We start from the raw sequence: 17,381 nt of genomic DNA, 5'->3' as shown, positions 1-17,381 counted from the left end.
GGGAGAGACAGAGAGAGAGAGAGAGAGAGAGAGAGAGAGAGAGAGAGAGAGAGAGAGAGAGAGAGAGAGAGAGAGAGGAGAGAGAGAGGGGAGAGAGAGAGTGTGTTGGGAGCAGAGTGAGAGAGAGAGAGAGAGAGAGAGAGAGAGAGAGAGAGAGAGGGAGGGGAGAGACAGAGAGAGAGAGAGAGGGAGAGACACACAGAGAGAGAGAGAGGAGGGAGAGAGAGACACAGAGAGAGAGGGAGGGAGAGACACAGAGAGAGAGAATGAGGGAGAGAAGAGAGAGAGGGAGGGAGAGAGAGAGAGAGGGAGGGAGAGACACAGAGAGAGAGGGAGGGAGAGACACACAGAGAGAGAGGGAGGGAGAGACAGAGAGAGAGAGGGGAGGGAGAGACACAGAGAGAGAGAGAGAGAGAGAGGGAGAGATCATTTTCTACAGTAGGCAACTCAGCCCACACTAACAAAAGCTCCTTCATATCAGCGGCGTAAAGAGAATACTTTGAATACTCTAACGACCCTTGCATATTTTGCATAGAAATTCCGCTGTTGGGTTGTCAAAGTCTGGTGAAAGGGTAATATTGTTGCATGCCTCTGAGACCACATGTAAGTGAATATCTATGGCAACAGTAAGGACACGTCGCTGTCAAGGCCTCCTGTCGTTCCCACTGAAGTCTTCTAAGAGTGGAATGAAATAAGGCTGTCTTTCTCTCCAGAGGATGGCGATGCTGTGGTGCATGTTGATGCTGTTACTGAATTTCCTTTTACAATATTTTCCTTCCCAGCTGTCACTGCATGTTCCCTTATCTTCCCTGCTCTCTCCCCCTTAGCCTCGTCTCTGAGCGTCAGTTGATGTGTGTGTGTGTGTGTGTAGGATCTGAGCGTGTGTGTGTGTTTTTGTGTGTGTGGACACAGTGTGTGAGTGTGTACACAGTGTCTGAGTGCGTGTGTGTGTTCAGTATCAGAATGTGTGTGGGTGTGTGTACGCACAGTGTGTGAGTTCAGCATCTGAGTGTGTGCGCAGCGTGTGTGTATATAGTAAATGTGTGTGTGCCGTGTATTTGTGAATGCAGGCGGAGCCCTCTGCTCCAGTGGGGTTGTGGAGCCTGCCTGCCTCACACTGCAGTTATTGTTCGGGGACAAAGAGCACTATGACGTGAAGAGCATCCCTCATAAAACCTGCCATTTGGAATGACGTGCCACCCACCGGCTCGTGACAGCTAGGGAGAAAATAAAGAGAAGCTGGCTGGAGGAGAGCTAGTGTTGCGTCACTTTTAATATGATGTGTATTTTCAAAGTGGCTTTACAAGTGCAGTCTTCACTGTGCTTTCAAATAGATTAATTATCTCTAAAAGAAAGAAAGAAAGAAAGATAAAAAAGACAGCACTTTGGGTTGTTTCATGTATTCTGCAATATGTTTGAAGCACGCTGATTGGCTTACATTTGTTTTTGAGTGTGTGTGTTTTCGTTCATTGACTGAGCATTTCATCTCAACCACAGGCGACAAAGAAGTTGCAGATTTCGCCTTTAAAATGGACAAAGGTAACATTTAAAGGGAGACTCATACCTGCAGCCATTTCAAGAAAAAGAAAAAAAACTTTTAATAAACAAATCAATATACATAAATAAAACAAGTTGCACATTTCAAACAAAACAAACATACCACTCAACATTACATTCCTATAGCAGAAAACAGTGTTATTTTTCCTCCCAAGCATTTACAGATTTTCTTAAAAACTTCAAGAAGCAAACATAGACATTGTATAAAAGCATCATACAGTGAGCATCCATCCGCATCAGAGTATAATTTACAAACTTACTGAAGGATAAATACTTTTGGGCCTATTCCTAACTTGAGAGACAAACACTTACCATCACATCAGTGCATGATTTACATGAAATTCCAAGTTAGTGCATTTCCCAAGTTAGAACCGTGCCCTTTATTAGTGATAAATAACAGTAGAATGAAGTGGAGGTGAAAGCAGTCCATAAATTCATGGGGAACTCACAAATCATCTACATATGTAATGTATAGTATACTTTATGATATCTATCGTCCAAATCTCCGTTGGTCTCTTCCTTGTGGTGAATCATAAAGTAAAGTCAAGACCATCTCTGGCACAAGATATGGTGTGAGTGGAATAACATCTGACATGGCACCCTACTCACCGTATAGTGCACCATGTAGGGAATAGGGTGTCACTTGAGATGGAGTCATTATAGACAGCTGTCCATCATTTCAGCCTCCAGAAGAAGGCTGAGGCTAGCCTGGTGTAGCATGTAGCATCAGTAGGGTGCAAACTTCTGTCTGTCGGGTTTCTTGATGCAGTTGGCCGAGGAGATTTTGGTAGTGTAGGCCGCCAGGGTGGCGTGGGAGGGGGCTGTGGTGACAGCGACCTGGGGGGCGGGGCTAGAGAGTGTCAGGAAGGGGACAGACTTGACCCCTAGCAGGCCGGAAAAGGGCAGAACGCCGTAGGGGTGGCCCATGACGGGGGTTGGGGAGAGGGCACTCATGGCTGCCAGGGTGGAGGCGGAGTGGGGGGAGGAGGCCGGGGAGACAGGCTGGGTGAAGGCCATGTTGAGGTCAGCCATGTTGGGGGCGGCCATGGACGCTGCCTGGGCCGTTGATTTAGCTGTCTCTAAACTATGGAGAGAGAAGAGGAGAGGACGAGTGGCTTTCAATACAATACAATAGAATACAGTACAATGCAAAACATTGCAATACAATACAGATGTATGAATTCTCTAAGGGATTATTACCAGAACAAGAGCACAATGACGTCATTACCGCCCATCCCCATGTTATTAAAGGTCCAATGCAGCCATTTTGATCTAAATATCAAATAATTTCTGGGTAACAATGAAGTACCTTACTGTTATTTTTTTTTCAATTAAGATGGTCATAAAATAGACAAAAATATACTGAACAAAAATATAAATGCAACATGCAACAATTTCAAAGATTTTACTGAGTTACAGTTCATATAAGGAAATCAGTCAATTGAAATAAATGAATTAGGCCCTAATCTATGGATTTTACATGACTGGGAATATAGTTATGGATCTTCCTCTTCAATGGCTGTGCGAAGTTGCTGGATATTGGCGGGAACTGGAACACACTGTCGTATACGTCGATCCAGAGCATCCCAAACATGCTCCATGGGTGAAATGTCTGGTGAGTATGTAGGCCATGGAAGAACTGGGACATTTCCAGGAATTGTGTACAGACCCTTGTGACATGGGGCCGTGCATTATCATGCTGAAACATGAGGTGATGGCGGCGGATAAACGGAACGATATCTCTGTGCATTCAAAATCCAATAAAATGCAATTGCGTTCATTGTCCGTAGCTTATGCCTGCCCATAACATAACGCCACCGCCACCATGGGGCACTCTGTTCACAACGCTGACATGAGCAAACCGCTCGCCCACACGTGTCTGCGGTTGTGAGGCCGGTTGGACGTACTGCCAAATTCTCTAAAACAATTTTGGAGGTGGATTATGGTAGAGAAATGAACATTAAATTCTCTGGCAACAGCTCTGGTAGACATTCCTGCAGTCAGCATGCTAATTGCATGCTCCCTCAAAACATGAGACTGATCTGTGGAATTGTGTTGCGTGACAAAACTGCTAATTTTAGAGTGGCCTTTTATTGTCGCCAGCACAAGGTGCACCTGTGTAATGATCATGCTGTTTAATCAGCTTTTTGATATGCCACACGTGTCAGGTGGATGGATTATCTTAGAAAAGGAGAAATGCTCACTAACAGGGATGTAAACAAATTGGTGCACATAATTTGAGAAATAAGCCTTTTGTGCATATGGAACATTTCAGCTCATGAAACATGGGACCAACACTTTACATGTTGCGTTTATATTTTTGTTCAGTGTAGCTTCTTAGCAAAGAGCAATTTCTCAAGCAATAATTTAGCTAGGACTGTCTGAGAGTGGTCTGAGTGGGGAGGGGAAAACTGAGAACTAGCTGTTATTGGCAGAGGTTCGGAGCTCTTGGTGATGTCACAAGGCAGGCCAAAACTCTATCCCATCAAAACAGGTAGACATTTCTGTCGGTTTTACAAACAGCTCTTACACTAACAGGGCATTATCATCACTTTCACACTATTAATCCTCATAGTGTGGCAGATATACAGTTGAAGTCGGAAGTTTACATACACTTAGGTTGGAGTCATTAAAACTGGTTTTTCAACCACTCCACAAATTTCTTGTTAACAAACTATAGTTTTGGCAAGTCGGTTAGGACAGATTATTTCACTTATAATTCACTGTATCGCAATTCCAGTGGGTCAGAAGTTTACATACACTAAATTGACTGTGCCTTTAAACAGCTTGGAAAATTCCAGAAAATGATGTCATGGCTTTAGAAGCTTCTGATAGGTTAATTGACATAATTTGAGTCAATTGGAGGTGTACCTGTGGGTGTATTTCAAGGCCTACCTTCAAACTCAGTGCCTCTTTGCTTGACATCATGAGAAAATCAAAAGCAATCAGCCAAGACCTCAGAAAAAAAAATGTAGACCTCCACAAGTCTGGTTCATCCTTGGGAGCAATTCCCAAACGCCTGAAGGTACCACGTTCATCTGTACAAGCAATAGTATACAAGTATAAACACCATGGGACCACGCAGCCGTCATACCGCTCAGGAAGGAGACGCGTTCTGTCTCCTAGAGAGGAACGTACTTTGGTGCGAAAAGTGCAAATCAATCCCAGAACAACAGCAAAGGACCTTGTGAAGATGCTGGAGGAAACAGGTACAAAAGTATCTATAGCCACAGTAAAACAAGTCCTATATCGACATAACCTGAAAGGCCGCTCAGCAAGGAAGAAGCCACTGCTCCAAAACTGCCATAAAAAAGCCAGACTACGGTTTGCAACTGCACATGGGGACAAAGATCGTACTTTTTGTAGAAATGTCCTCTGGTCTGATGAAACAAAAATAGAACTGTTTGGCCATAATGACCATCGTTATGTTTGGAGGAAAAAGGGGGTGGCTTGCAAGCCGAAGAACACCATCCCAACCGTGAAGCACGGGGGTGGCAACATCATGCTGTGGGCGTGCTTTGCTGCAGGAGGGACTGGTGCACTTCACAAAATAGATGGCATCATGAGGGAGGAAAATATATATATGTGGATATATTGAAGCAACATCTCAAGATATCAGTCAGGAAGTTAAAGCTTGGTCGCAAATGGGTCTTCCAAATGGACAATGACCCCAAGCATACTTCCAAAGTTGTGGCAAAATTATTAAGGACAACAAAGTCAAGGTATTGGAGTAGCCATCACAAAGCCCTGACCTCAATCCTATAGAACATTTGTGGGCAGAACTGAAAAAGCGTGTGCGAGCAAGGAGGCCTACAAACCTGACTCAGTTACACCAGCTCTGCCAGGAGGAATGGGCCAAAATTCACCCAACTTATTGTAGGAAGCAAGTTAAACAATTTAAAGGCAATACTACCAAATACTAATTGAGTGTATGTAAACTTCTGACCCACTGGGAATGTGATGAAATAAATAAAAGCTGAAATCATTCTCTCTACTATTATTCTGACATTTCACATTCTTAAAATAAAGTGGTGATCCTAACTGACCTAAGACAGATATTTTTTACTAGGATTAAATGTCAGGAATTGTGAAAAACTGAGTTTAAATGTATTTGGCTAAGGTGTATGTAAACTTCCGACTTCAACTGTATGTACAGTGAGGGAAAAAAAGTATTTGATCCCCTGCTGATTTTGTACGTTTGCCCACTGACAAAAACATGATCAGTCTATAATTTTAATGGTAGGTTTATTTGAACAGTGAGAGACAGAATTACAACAACAAAATCCAGAAAAACGCATGTAAAAAATGTTATAAATTGATTAGCATTTTAATGAGGGAAATAAGTATTTGACCCCTCTGCAAAACATGACTTAGTACTTGATGGCAAAACCCTTGTTGGCAATCACAGAGGTCAGGCGTTTCTTGTAGTTGGCCACCAGGTTTGCATACATTTCAGGAGGGATTTTGTTCCACTCCTCTTTGCAGATCTTCTCCAAATCTTCTCCAAGTCATTAAGGTTAACCTTCAGCTCCCTCCACAGATTTTCTATGGGATTAAGGTCTGGAGACTGGCTAGGCCACTCCAGGACCTTAATGTGCTTCTTCTTGAGCCACTCCTTTGTTGCCTTGGCCGTGTGTTTTGGGTCATTGTCATGCTGGAATACCCATCCACGACCCATTTTCAATGCCCTGGCTGAGGGAAGGAGGTTCTCACCCAAGATTTGACAGTACATGGCCCCATCCATCTGGCCCCACCCTTTGATGCGGTGAAGTTGTCCTGTCCCCTTAGCAGAAAAACACCCCCAAAGCATAATGTTTCCACCTCCATGTTTGACGGTGGGGATGGTGTTCTTGGGGTCATAGGCAGCATTCCTCCTCCTCCAAATACGGCGAGTTGAGTTGATGTCAAAAAGCTCCATTTTGGTCTCATCTGACCACAACACTTTCACCCAGTTCTCCTCTGAATCATTCAGATGTTCATTGGCAAACTTCAGACAGCCCTGTATATGTGCTTTCTTGAGCAGGGGGACCTTGCGGGCGCTGCAGGATTTCAGTCCTTCATGGCGTAGTGTGTTACCAATTGTTTTCTTGGTGACTATGGTCCCAGCTGCCTTGAGATCATTGACAAGATCCTCCCGTGTAGTTCTGGGCTGATTCCTCACCGTTCTCATGATCATTGCAACTCCACGAGGTGAGATCTTGCATGGAGCCCGAGGCAGAGGGAGATTGACAGGTCTTTTGTGTTTCTTCCATTTGCGAATAATCGCACCAACTGTTTTCACCTTCTCACCAAGCTGCTTGGCGATGGTCTTGTAGCCCATTCCAGCCTTGTGTAGGTCTACAATCTTGTCCCTGACATCCTTGGAGAGCTCTTTGGTCTTGGCCATGGTGGAGAGTTTGGAATCTGATTGATTGATTGCTTCTGTGGACAGGTGTCTTTTATACAGGTAACAAACTGAGATCAGGAGCACTCCCTTTAAGAGTGTGCTCCTAATCTCAGCTCGTTATCTGTATAAAAGACACCTGGGAGCCAGAAATCTTTCTGATTGAGAGGGGGTCAAATACTTATTTCCCTCATTAAAATGCAAATCAATTTATAACATTTTTGACATGTGTTTTTCTGGATTATTTTGTTGTTATTCTGTCTCTCACTGTTTAAATAAACCTACCATTTAAATTATAGACTGATCATTTCTTTGTCAGTGGGCAAACGTACAAAATCAGCAGGGGATCAAATACTTTTTTCCCTCACTGTAACACACAGAAAAATCATGTTTTTGACTGCACTGGGCCTTTAACCTTTGCCCTTAACTGTTATGGAAACAAAATCCCCTCTCCCTCCCCCGGAAGTGATTGGTTAGCCTGGATCGCATCGGCCAATGGCCTTACCAGGAGGTGATGAGGTACTGGGCCAGGTTGATGCTGATTGGTGTGCCGGTAATGGTGACATGGCGGTCACTGGTCCCGTCTAGCTGACTGCCAATCTTGATCTGAGCCCCCGACATCTGCCTGATCTCATTGATCTTAGTGCCCTGCCGGCCGATGATCGAGCCTATCAGCTGCAAGAGATAGATAGATAGATAGATAGATAGATAGATAGATAGATAGATAGATAGATAGATAGATAGATAGATAGATAGATAGATAGATAGATAGATAGACAGACAGACAGACAGACAGACAGACAGACAGACAGACAGACAGACAGACAGACGGACGGACGGACGGACGGACGGACGGATGGATGGAGAGGTGGATGGATGAACAGCTATATGCAGTGGATATCTGTGCAGAGAGTCTCAGCACTTGATTGCGTTCAGATTGTCTAAGAGTTATTTATTACGTTGCAAATGTTTCGAGAGTTGTTTCAAGAGTCTCAATATTGCAATTAATCAAACAAAGCTACTGTAGGCTATATGACAGTGGTGTTTATGATGCTGATTATGCTAACTATTAATAATGATAAAATGCTGGCAATAATTGTGAAAGCTTGTGTTGAGAATGTGTGTACATGTTATTATTGGTCTTCTACAGTCTGTGTATGAAATGCACACCTCTCTGCAATGGCCCCGCAATCGATCATGCATGTCAAACACACAGTTTTTCCAACCTCTTCCTTAATTGCAGTGTTCCGTGCCCCAGTAAAACAGACAGGAGAGAGAGGGGTTACATTTGCACTCTCATTAATTTGAATGGCTAAAAGGTTATTGATTTCCATCGCCGTGGCGACTTCGCAAACAAATCACTTCCCGAACACGACCCAGAATAGAGGCATCTCTCGGCTAATGGGAAAATAATTCAAAACACATAATCTACAATCCGGCTGGTTTGTGTAGTCTCTTTTTGCTGACATTAGTTTATAAGATGCTGACATTAGTTTATATGATGCTGACATTAGTTTATAAGATGCTGGCATTAGTTTATAAGATGTTGACATTAGTTTATTTGATGCTGAGATTAGTTTATAAGATGCTGACATTAGTTTATATGATGCTGACATTAGTTTATAAGATGCTGACATTAGTTTATAAGATGCTGACATTAGTTTATATGATGCTGACATTAGTTTATAAGATGCTGACATTAGTTTATATGATGCTGACATTAGTTTATAAGATGCTGACATTAGTTTATAAGATGCTGACATTAGTTTATAAGATGCTGACATTAGTTTATATGATGATGGCATTAGTTTATATGATGCTGACATCAGTTTATAGGGGGTCTTAGCTGATTTTGTTATTGGTTTCTGTTGTCTTGGACCTTTGCCCTGTTGGAGAATAATACATTCTCAGCAGGGCCAAGGCCAGAGGATCATGCTAGGTTTAGGTTTAATTTATTTGCACCAAAGAAAATAAGTGATAAACAACCATACAGATTTTTTTAAAGAAAGAAAACACTCAAAAAACGGTGTACAGGTGAGGTTGGAAGCCCAGGGGCTTATATGAAAACCACACCACAAAAAAACTATATACAACACATAAGTACAAAAATAAAAAAGGTTTGTTAAAACAGATCTACTAATCATAAATGTACAAATGAACTGATCAGGATCACCCCCCGCCCTCCCCCAAAAAGTATATGTTTTGTTTAAATGTGTGTGTGCATGTGAGTGTGTGTGAGAGAGTTGGGCTATATGGAGGAGATTACTGTGTAGTTTGGTTCATCAAGCTGATCCACAGTCTTCACTTGAAGTTATTGAGGGATGATGAGGTTTTGGCAATGTGAAGATAAGAATTCCAGATTATGGTACCTCTGTATCTGATAGAGAATTGACTATGTGAGGTGTGGCAGTGGGGAGGGTGAAGGTTATCGCAGTGTTATATAGATGGATTTCAGAAATAACCTGTAAGAATCCATTGAAGGGTTTAGGTAAACTGTCTGGAGGTATGAGTATTTGTAGATGAAAATGCATAATTGGCGTACATTGATGTCGTAAATAGACAAGATATTGAGTTTCTTAAACAAAGGTGCAGATGGAGGCAGGTAATTAGAGGAGGTGGCATATGTAGGTAGGAGGCATATGTAATGGCCCACACAATATTACAGTAAATTAGATATGGGTAAATTAAGCTATAGTAAAGAGTTAGGAGCAAGCCTGATGAACCAAACCACTAATCTTTCTGATGATACCAACAGATTTCATCACTTTGCTGCAGACAAATTGAACATGATCTTTCCAGGATAACCTTTCATCAATTAGAACTCTGAGGAATCTAGTGGATGTGTCTTGTTCCATTTCATTCCCATCCTTTTTTTCTTTTTCTTTTTTTCTTTTTTTTTTAACAATATTTCTTATTCTTACTAGTGGATACAATGAAGTTGGATTTTGTAACATTTAAAGATAATTTGTTTATCTGGAACCAGTCTGGAACCTAGGCCTAAGGATCAGTGTATAGGCCCAGGGTCTAAGCCTGAGTGCAGGGTGTCAGGCCCCAGAGGCAGGGGTTATGCTGTCAGATAAATGGCGAAAGGCCTAGACTGTGATGGAGTACCTCCAGTATGTGTGCGTTGGCAGCTTAACAATGGATGACTGATAGTGGCCACTGTGCCACACACACACACACACACACACACACACACACACACACACACACACACACACACACACACACACACACACACACACACACACACACACACACACACACACACACACACACACACACTGTTCTCCTGCTCCTGTCCTTCTCCCTGTATTTCACATTCACATTCCTTTCCTGAGAAGTCACTGTCCTGTTCAGCAGCATTTCATTGGTCACACAGCATCCTGGTTGGTCTCCCTGGCTATTATTGGCACATCATATTATTCAGTAAGCAGCTAGCTAGGCATTGGCACAGCCCAACCAGGCTAAAGAGCAACCCAGGGAGACAATGAGCAGCACTAGCAAAGACCTGGGATCAGAGATAATGACCAGTACGCTCTCCTGCTGGGAGGGAGAATCAGTACCTCAGAACAATACATTCGTTCTGAGCAACTTGAACCAATTCATCTTGATGCTTAATTGATTGTGAAAAACAAACTGCATTGTAGGTATAGGAAGACTTCTGTCTAGGCCGTTGTAATCCCAAAACAATGTTGAGCAGAAGGCTTGTTTTGAATGTCTACAGGGCAATTTTCAGAGGTAGTGTAGGAGCTCTAGGGGCTTACGGATTTAGTGTAGAGCCAGGTTAATAACATGCAGGTAATAGACCACTGTGTTCACTAGTGATTACCAGTGCTAAGCAGGACATACACAGTACAGTAACACTGCATGCCTCACCTCAGCTGCTACTGTAACTGGCCTATATTTTCTTAGAATTCCAGCTGAATTTGTAATTTGAAAGGACACAGGAAGAAGGATGGGGTGGTGGGGGAGTCATCATTTTTCTCCAGGCTAAATCTTCCCTGGGCAGAAGTACTGCTGTCTATAGCTCTTCCTCAATCTCTCTCTCTCTCTCTCTCTCTCTCTCTCTCTCTCTCTCTCTCTCTCTCTCTCTCTCTCTCTCTCTCATCTATGTAGCCTCCTCCCTCCCTCTCTTTCTCTTTCTTCAGCTGCACTACTATGGAAGGGAAGGACAGGGGAAAGCAAATACCTGGTGTGTGTACACCTTATCGCTTTACCGCTTCTTTGTATTCAGATCAGTGCAGATGAAGATAAAAGAAAGTGGATAAGGAGAGGAAACCGTTTTAGATTATTGAGACGCACCCAGCCTAAATCTCCCACTGCAGCTCTGAGAATGGGTCCTAAATCCTGCACTGGTCTGCAGTCTTTGGTTTCTGCTATGCCTGAGAGAGCCAGAGACACAGAGAGACAGAGAGAGAGAGAGAGAGAGAGATAGGGCTCAGCCACGGCTATAAGTCCTCTCTGGAACAATGGCTGGAGCTTAGACTCAGCTGTCCCTGTCACGCACCCCACTCTACAGTACCAGCCATTCCACTGACAGATTGGAAGGTTTGATATTTAAGGGTTTGCTGGAGAGAAGTGGTGACGTTGTCCAAGAGTTATGTCTGGTTGGTTGGCATGTCATCTTAAACAGGAGAGCTTATTGCACTCTGTCATGGTGCGATTCAGTTCAAGATTGTAGAGTACATGAAGTCTGATCAATTCACACAGTTGGACAGCCTATGCCAGTCAGTGCTAGATCATCACAGAGGGCAAATCTGTGTAGTCTCCTTTCCGAATGTTTTCCAGCATCTCCGTCTCTTGCTCTGTGATTGGAGAGGCATCACATGCTGTGTCTGAGTGAGAGGGAGAGGATCTCTGGCTGTTTTTTATTGTCTGTTTTGACAGCAGAGAGAGAGTAAGTAGGTCAGGGAACAAGAGAGGATTAACTGGGTACTCATGGGAGTCACTCCGAGACATTGCAGCTGGAACCCAGACAATAACACTAGGGGATCCATATCGGCTCAAAATGCCCACGACCTTGGGTTACTCTGGGGTTAGAATGACTTGGGTAATTAGTATGTTGCCAAGATGTCTCCCCTTCCTACCTTTGATGTTACCCAAGACACAGTCTTTCGCACACCTTGAACCTTCAAGCATTTGAGTTGTTTACATGTGTGATATGATATTTCTGCTTCTGCTGCTGTTTGGTGTGTTGTTTGGTATAAAGCCTGCAGTAGATTGTTCTGGATAACAGCATTCGGTTGGTGGTAAATTCCATTTCATTAAGTTTTTAGGAAAGGAACTGAAATTCTCATTCAATGATTGAAAAGTGGCAGTTATTTTCAATTAGTATTTTTTTCCAATTTCCTAGAATTTTATTGGAATTTCAATTCACCTCCTAAATAGACTTAACCTGAAGGACGTCTGATAAAATAACTGAAATGTAGAACGTAATATTATGTTTAATTAACTGCTTACATCGTTTGGAATAAGGAGCTCCTGTGATGTCTGGGGGTTTGAGTCCATTCCTAATGAGAGAGAGAATATGTAACTTAACAAACCCTTTCATACAGTCATTCATATATTCATCTATTACATTTGGCTTGCAGGTCAAGCAAACCAGCATAATTGACATGATACATGATAAATATTTTCGGTGGTGTAACGGATAGATTTAGCTAAGCAGCTCATTTCCATTTGAATAGACTTGTGTTTCACATGTCACAGTGTCTTTTATTTCTCCAGGCTCTCTGATACTGTGCTGGAACACATACTTTCTTATAATAGTTTCCCTTTTCACTGCCAGATATGGAGAGCCATTTATGAGAGAAAACTGTTGGGAGCTTCTTCACATCTTCACTCCCACAAGCACATAATCAGCTGGGCTAATGACATGGATCCCCTCACTCTCACTACTGGAGCAAGAGATGCTAGGTCTTAACAGGAGATGTTCTATCTCTGCTCATCCTTCCCTGACAAACTGTTGATGTTACTGATATTTGGCAGCTGATAGGAAAACATGACTAATAGAATGAAAGACGATTACAGTAAATGTCAAGCCAAAATCTAGCTATAGTGTAGTTAGTGTATCAGGTTCGCTTTGACTAAGATCATCACTCAAGAGGGGCACTAGTTCTGGTCCGGATGTATACTGTCCTACGTCTCCTACAGCTTTAAGTATCACACCTACAACAACTTGCACCTGTTATCCTTGTGAATACCCATACAGTTAAATGTATTTGACTGCCATGTGGGCTAAATAAAGGACAGCAAACTCATACCAGGTAGAATGGTTGTAGCCTGGTGGCACATGGGACTCTGCTGCATGTTCTGCTGCATGTTCTGCTGCATGGTCTGCTGCATGTTCTGCTGCATGTTCTGCTGCATGGATAGCTGATGTAGCTTGGCCAACTAGGACACAAAGGGATTGTAAGGTTCCTCGTAACAGTTCGAATAGCAGTTTGGATATTTTGCGGTAAAATAAATAGATGAAAGTATATTTATACTGCTAATGGTAACTACAGTATATATAACCCCACTTACCTCTGTATGTGGAATGCCATATTGGTTTTGTACAGTGTAGGCCTGGAAGAGATCACTCTACATTAGGCAAATGACAGTAATAAAACATTGTTATGCCAATAACCACTTAGTAGACAGTGTATATAAGTGCATCACTGAAATATCATATTTATACAGTATACTACATCAACAATTGCTAAGTACACTATATATACAAAGGTATGTGGACACCCCTTCAAATTAGTGGATTTGGCTATTTCAGCCACACCCATTGCTGACAGGTGTATAAAATCGAGCACACAGCCATGCAATCTCCATAGTCAAACATTGGTAGTAGAATGGCCTTACTGAAGAGCTCAGTGACTTTCAACGTGGCACGTCATAGGATACCACCTTTCCAACAAGTCAGTTCATCAAATTTCGTCCCTGCTAGAGTTGCCCCGGTCAACTGTAAGTGCTGTTACTGTGAAGTGGAAACATCTAGGAGCAACAACGGCTCAGCTGCGAAGTTGTAGGCCACACAAGCTTACAGAACGGGACCGTTGGGTGCTGAAGCGCGTAGCGTGTAAAAATTGTCTGTCCTCGGTTGCAACACTCACTACAGAGTTCCAAACTGCCTCTGGAAGCAATGTCAGCACAATAACTGTTTGTCGGGAGCTTCATGAAATGGGTTTCCATGGCCGAGCAGCCGCACACAAGCCTAAGATCACCATGCGCAATGCCAAGCATTGGCTGGAGTGGTGTAAAGCTTGCCGCCATTGGACTCTGGAGCAGTGGAAACGTGTTCTCTGGAGTGATCACCATCTGGCAGTCCGACAGACTAATCTAGGTTTGGTGGATGCCAGGAGAACCCTACCTGCTGGAATGCGTAGTGCCAACTGTAAAGTTTGGTGGAGGAGGATTAATGGTCTGGGGCTGTTTTTCATGGTTCGGGCTAGGCCCCTTAGTTCCAGTGAAGGGAATTCTTAATGCTACAGCATACAAGGGCATTCACGATGATTCTGTGCTTCCAACTTTGTGGCAACAGTTTGGGGAAAGCCCTTTCCTGTTTCAGCATGAAACAAGTCCCCGCAGCAATGTTCCAACATCTAGTGGAATGCCTTCCCAGAAGGATGGAGGCTGTTAGCAGCAAGAGGGGGACCAACTCCATATTAATGCCCCTGATTTTGGAATGCAATGTTCGACGAGCAGGTGTCCACATACTTTTGGTCATGTATTGTATGTGGGGGAAAATACATCTCAGATTTAGAATAGTACCACACAAAATGCCTTATGAAGATCTTATAATATAATCACTGCCATTTAGCAGACGCTTTTATCCAAAGCAACTTACAGTCATGTGTGCATACATTTTACATATGGGTGGTCCCGGGAATTGAACCCACTAGCCTGGCATTAGAAGCACCATGCTCTACCAACTGAGCTACAAATGACCACAGTTGGTACCACTTTTTATGAACTTCATTATAAATTCTATAAAATGCATGAATGTATTACACACAGCACAGGTAGCACATAGAAGTGTTACCAGCATCTTAAATGTGATGGCACGTCAGTCCAGATTGGACATCATCAGGGGGTTGCCATTTTCACAGCAGGGGGCCATTTAACCAACCTCCATACTCTGTAATGTGCCTCCTGTAATAACTCCACACTCTGGTTACCTCAACTCTCTCGCTCTCTCTCTCCTATCTTCCCCCTCTCCTCTCTCTTTCTCTCTCTTATCCCCCTTCCCAGTCTCCCCCTCCGTTCTCTCTTCTCCATCTCCTCGCTCTTCCCCTCCTCTCTCTCCCCCTCCTCTCTCTCTTCCCCTCCTCTTTCTCTTCCCCTCCTCTCTCTCTTCCCCTTCTCTCTCCCCCTCCTCTCTCTCTCTTCTCTCCCCCTCCTCTCTCTCTCCCCCTCCTCTCTCTCTCCCCCTCCTCTCTCTCTTCCCCTCCTCTCTCTCTCCCCCTCCTCTCTCTCTTCCCCTCCTCTCTCTCTCCCCCTCCTCTCTCTCTCCCCCTCCTCTCTCTCTCCTCTCTTCCCCTCCTCGCTCTCTCCTCTCTTCCCCTCCTCGCTCTCTCCCCCTCCTCTCTCTCTCTTCTCTCCCCCTACTCTCTCTCTTCCCCTCCTCTCTCTCTCCCCCTCCTCTCTATCTTCCCCTCCTCTCTCTCTCCCCCTCCTCTCTCTCTTCTCCTCCTCTCTCTCTCCTCTCTTCCCCTCCTCTCTCTCTCCTCCTCCTCTCTCTCTTCCCCACCTCGCTCTCTTCCCCTCCTCTCTCTCTTCCCCTCCTCTCTCTCTCCCCCTCCTCTCTCTCTTCCCCTCCTCTCTCTCTCCTCTCTTCCCCTCCTCTCTCTCTCCTCCTCCTCTCTCTCTCTTCCCCGCCTCGCCCTCTTCCCCTCCTCTCTCTCTTCCCCTCCTCTCTCTCTCCTCTCTTCCCCTCCTCTCTCTCTCCTCCTCCTCTCTCTCTCTTCCCCGCCTCGCCCTCTTCCCCTCCTCTCTCTCTTCCCCTCCTCTCTCTTTCCTCTCTTCCCCTCCTCCTAGCCCTCAGTTCTCTCCTCCTCTCTCATTGGTCATGGTGGTGTCCATGTATCCCCATGGTCAGGCCAGACAGCACTTAGCTAAACTCAATTCTGACCGACGCCAGCAGTCTGACTAGTATTAACACTCCATGCCATGGCCATAATCTGGAGTAGAGGTTGTATGCGCTCCCCTGTTATGCACCAAAACGACACACTAAACTTGAAGAACAGGAAGCATGGTCAGACCATGGGTAATACCATCATCTTTTCATCACTAGGAGAGATACAGCAGAATCAATAATCATAATCGACATAAGGGACCAGATCTAACCAGTGGAAATGTTTTTTTAATTATATGTTTTATATCATTGTGGGTTCAGTTATGTATCAGAAGAACATCAGGGAGGCTCCCAAAGCCATTCTGAAATAAATGATTACAGTAGCTAGCTAAGGTGTGAATCACCACAAGCTGTTTCACCTCTCAGAGAACATCAGGAAGAGACAAGAAGAGACGTGTTGCTTTAGAGCATCAGTGGACAACACCTTCCTGCCTCTACATACAGTATCTATTTATGTACTGTAAAGGGCCAGCCAGGACCCTGCTGAAAAAAACAGCATAGACCAGCATAGGCTGTGTTTTCGTGGTGCCTTTGTTGGGTTTATGTGGTGACCAGCCTATGCTGTGTTTTTGCTTTTGACCAGCCTTCGCTGTGTTTATGATGGTGACCAGTATTCATTGTATTTTTGCTGGTGACTAGTCTTCGCTGTGTTTTTGCTGGTGTTCAGCCTTCGCTGTGTTTTTGTTGGTGACTAGCCATTGCTGTGTTTTGGACACTGGTGACCAGCTTATGAAAAACCAGCATCAAGTCACATTATGCTGGCTTGCAAAGTGATGTTTAATTCCTATGGAATTGAGCCAGAGTGGGGACATCCAACAATTTGAACTTTTCTTCCCCCACAATATGAATTCATAATGTCTGCCAGGGTAAAATAAATCAAATAAAAATAAAAAAATGATTGGACTACCAAACCATCTAAACTGGAACAACCATTTCAGTAACGGTTTGAATAAGTCCAACTAACAGATTGGATTAGTTTAGAAAAATGTACAGTATGTTATTTATCTTTGTGTAGTATGAGATGACTTAATCAATCAATGTACATGCAAAAACACAAGAAACAAAACATATATTGAAACAAACAATTCAAAAAATCAACTGCAATAGACCATCCTGGGAAATATGATAATGAGGGGTGTTGTCAGACCAACATGACAAAACTACACATTTTAGTGGCCTTTTATTGTCCACAGCACAAGGTGCACCTGTGTAACGATCATGCTGTTTAATCAGCTTCTTGATATGCCACACCTGTCAGGTGGATGGATTATCTTGGCAAAGGAGAAATGTAGACAAATTTGTGCACAACATTTG

General features: G+C 43.6%; 1 protein-coding gene across 1 annotated transcript in view; it reads right to left on the bottom strand.

Annotated features, from left to right (window-relative positions):
• Window positions 1–1,576: 1,576 nt before the first annotated feature.
• LOC311150409 (poly(rC)-binding protein 4-like) overlaps window positions 1,577–17,381 on the bottom strand; it is a 57,413-nt gene continuing 41,608 nt past the window's right edge. The window contains exons 10-14 of the mRNA XM_084187877.1: window positions 13,469–13,525; window positions 13,207–13,336; window positions 12,404–12,453; window positions 7,446–7,615; window positions 1,577–2,641 (exon numbers count right to left, since the gene is read on the bottom strand). Of these exons, the coding sequence (XP_084044003.1) occupies window positions 2,284–2,641; window positions 7,446–7,615; window positions 12,404–12,453; window positions 13,207–13,336; window positions 13,469–13,525 (765 nt within the window). The 3' untranslated portion in view covers window positions 1,577–2,283. The remainder of the gene's footprint in view (window positions 2,642–7,445; window positions 7,616–12,403; window positions 12,454–13,206; window positions 13,337–13,468; window positions 13,526–17,381) is intronic.

This window comes from Coregonus lavaretus (genome assembly GCF_964263955.1).
Source record: "Coregonus lavaretus genome assembly, chromosome: 22".
Lineage (NCBI taxonomy): Eukaryota > Metazoa > Chordata > Actinopteri > Salmoniformes > Salmonidae > Coregonus > Coregonus lavaretus.
The sequence above is the reverse complement of the archived record's forward strand: the minus strand, read 5'-3'. Positions and strand labels throughout refer to the sequence as shown.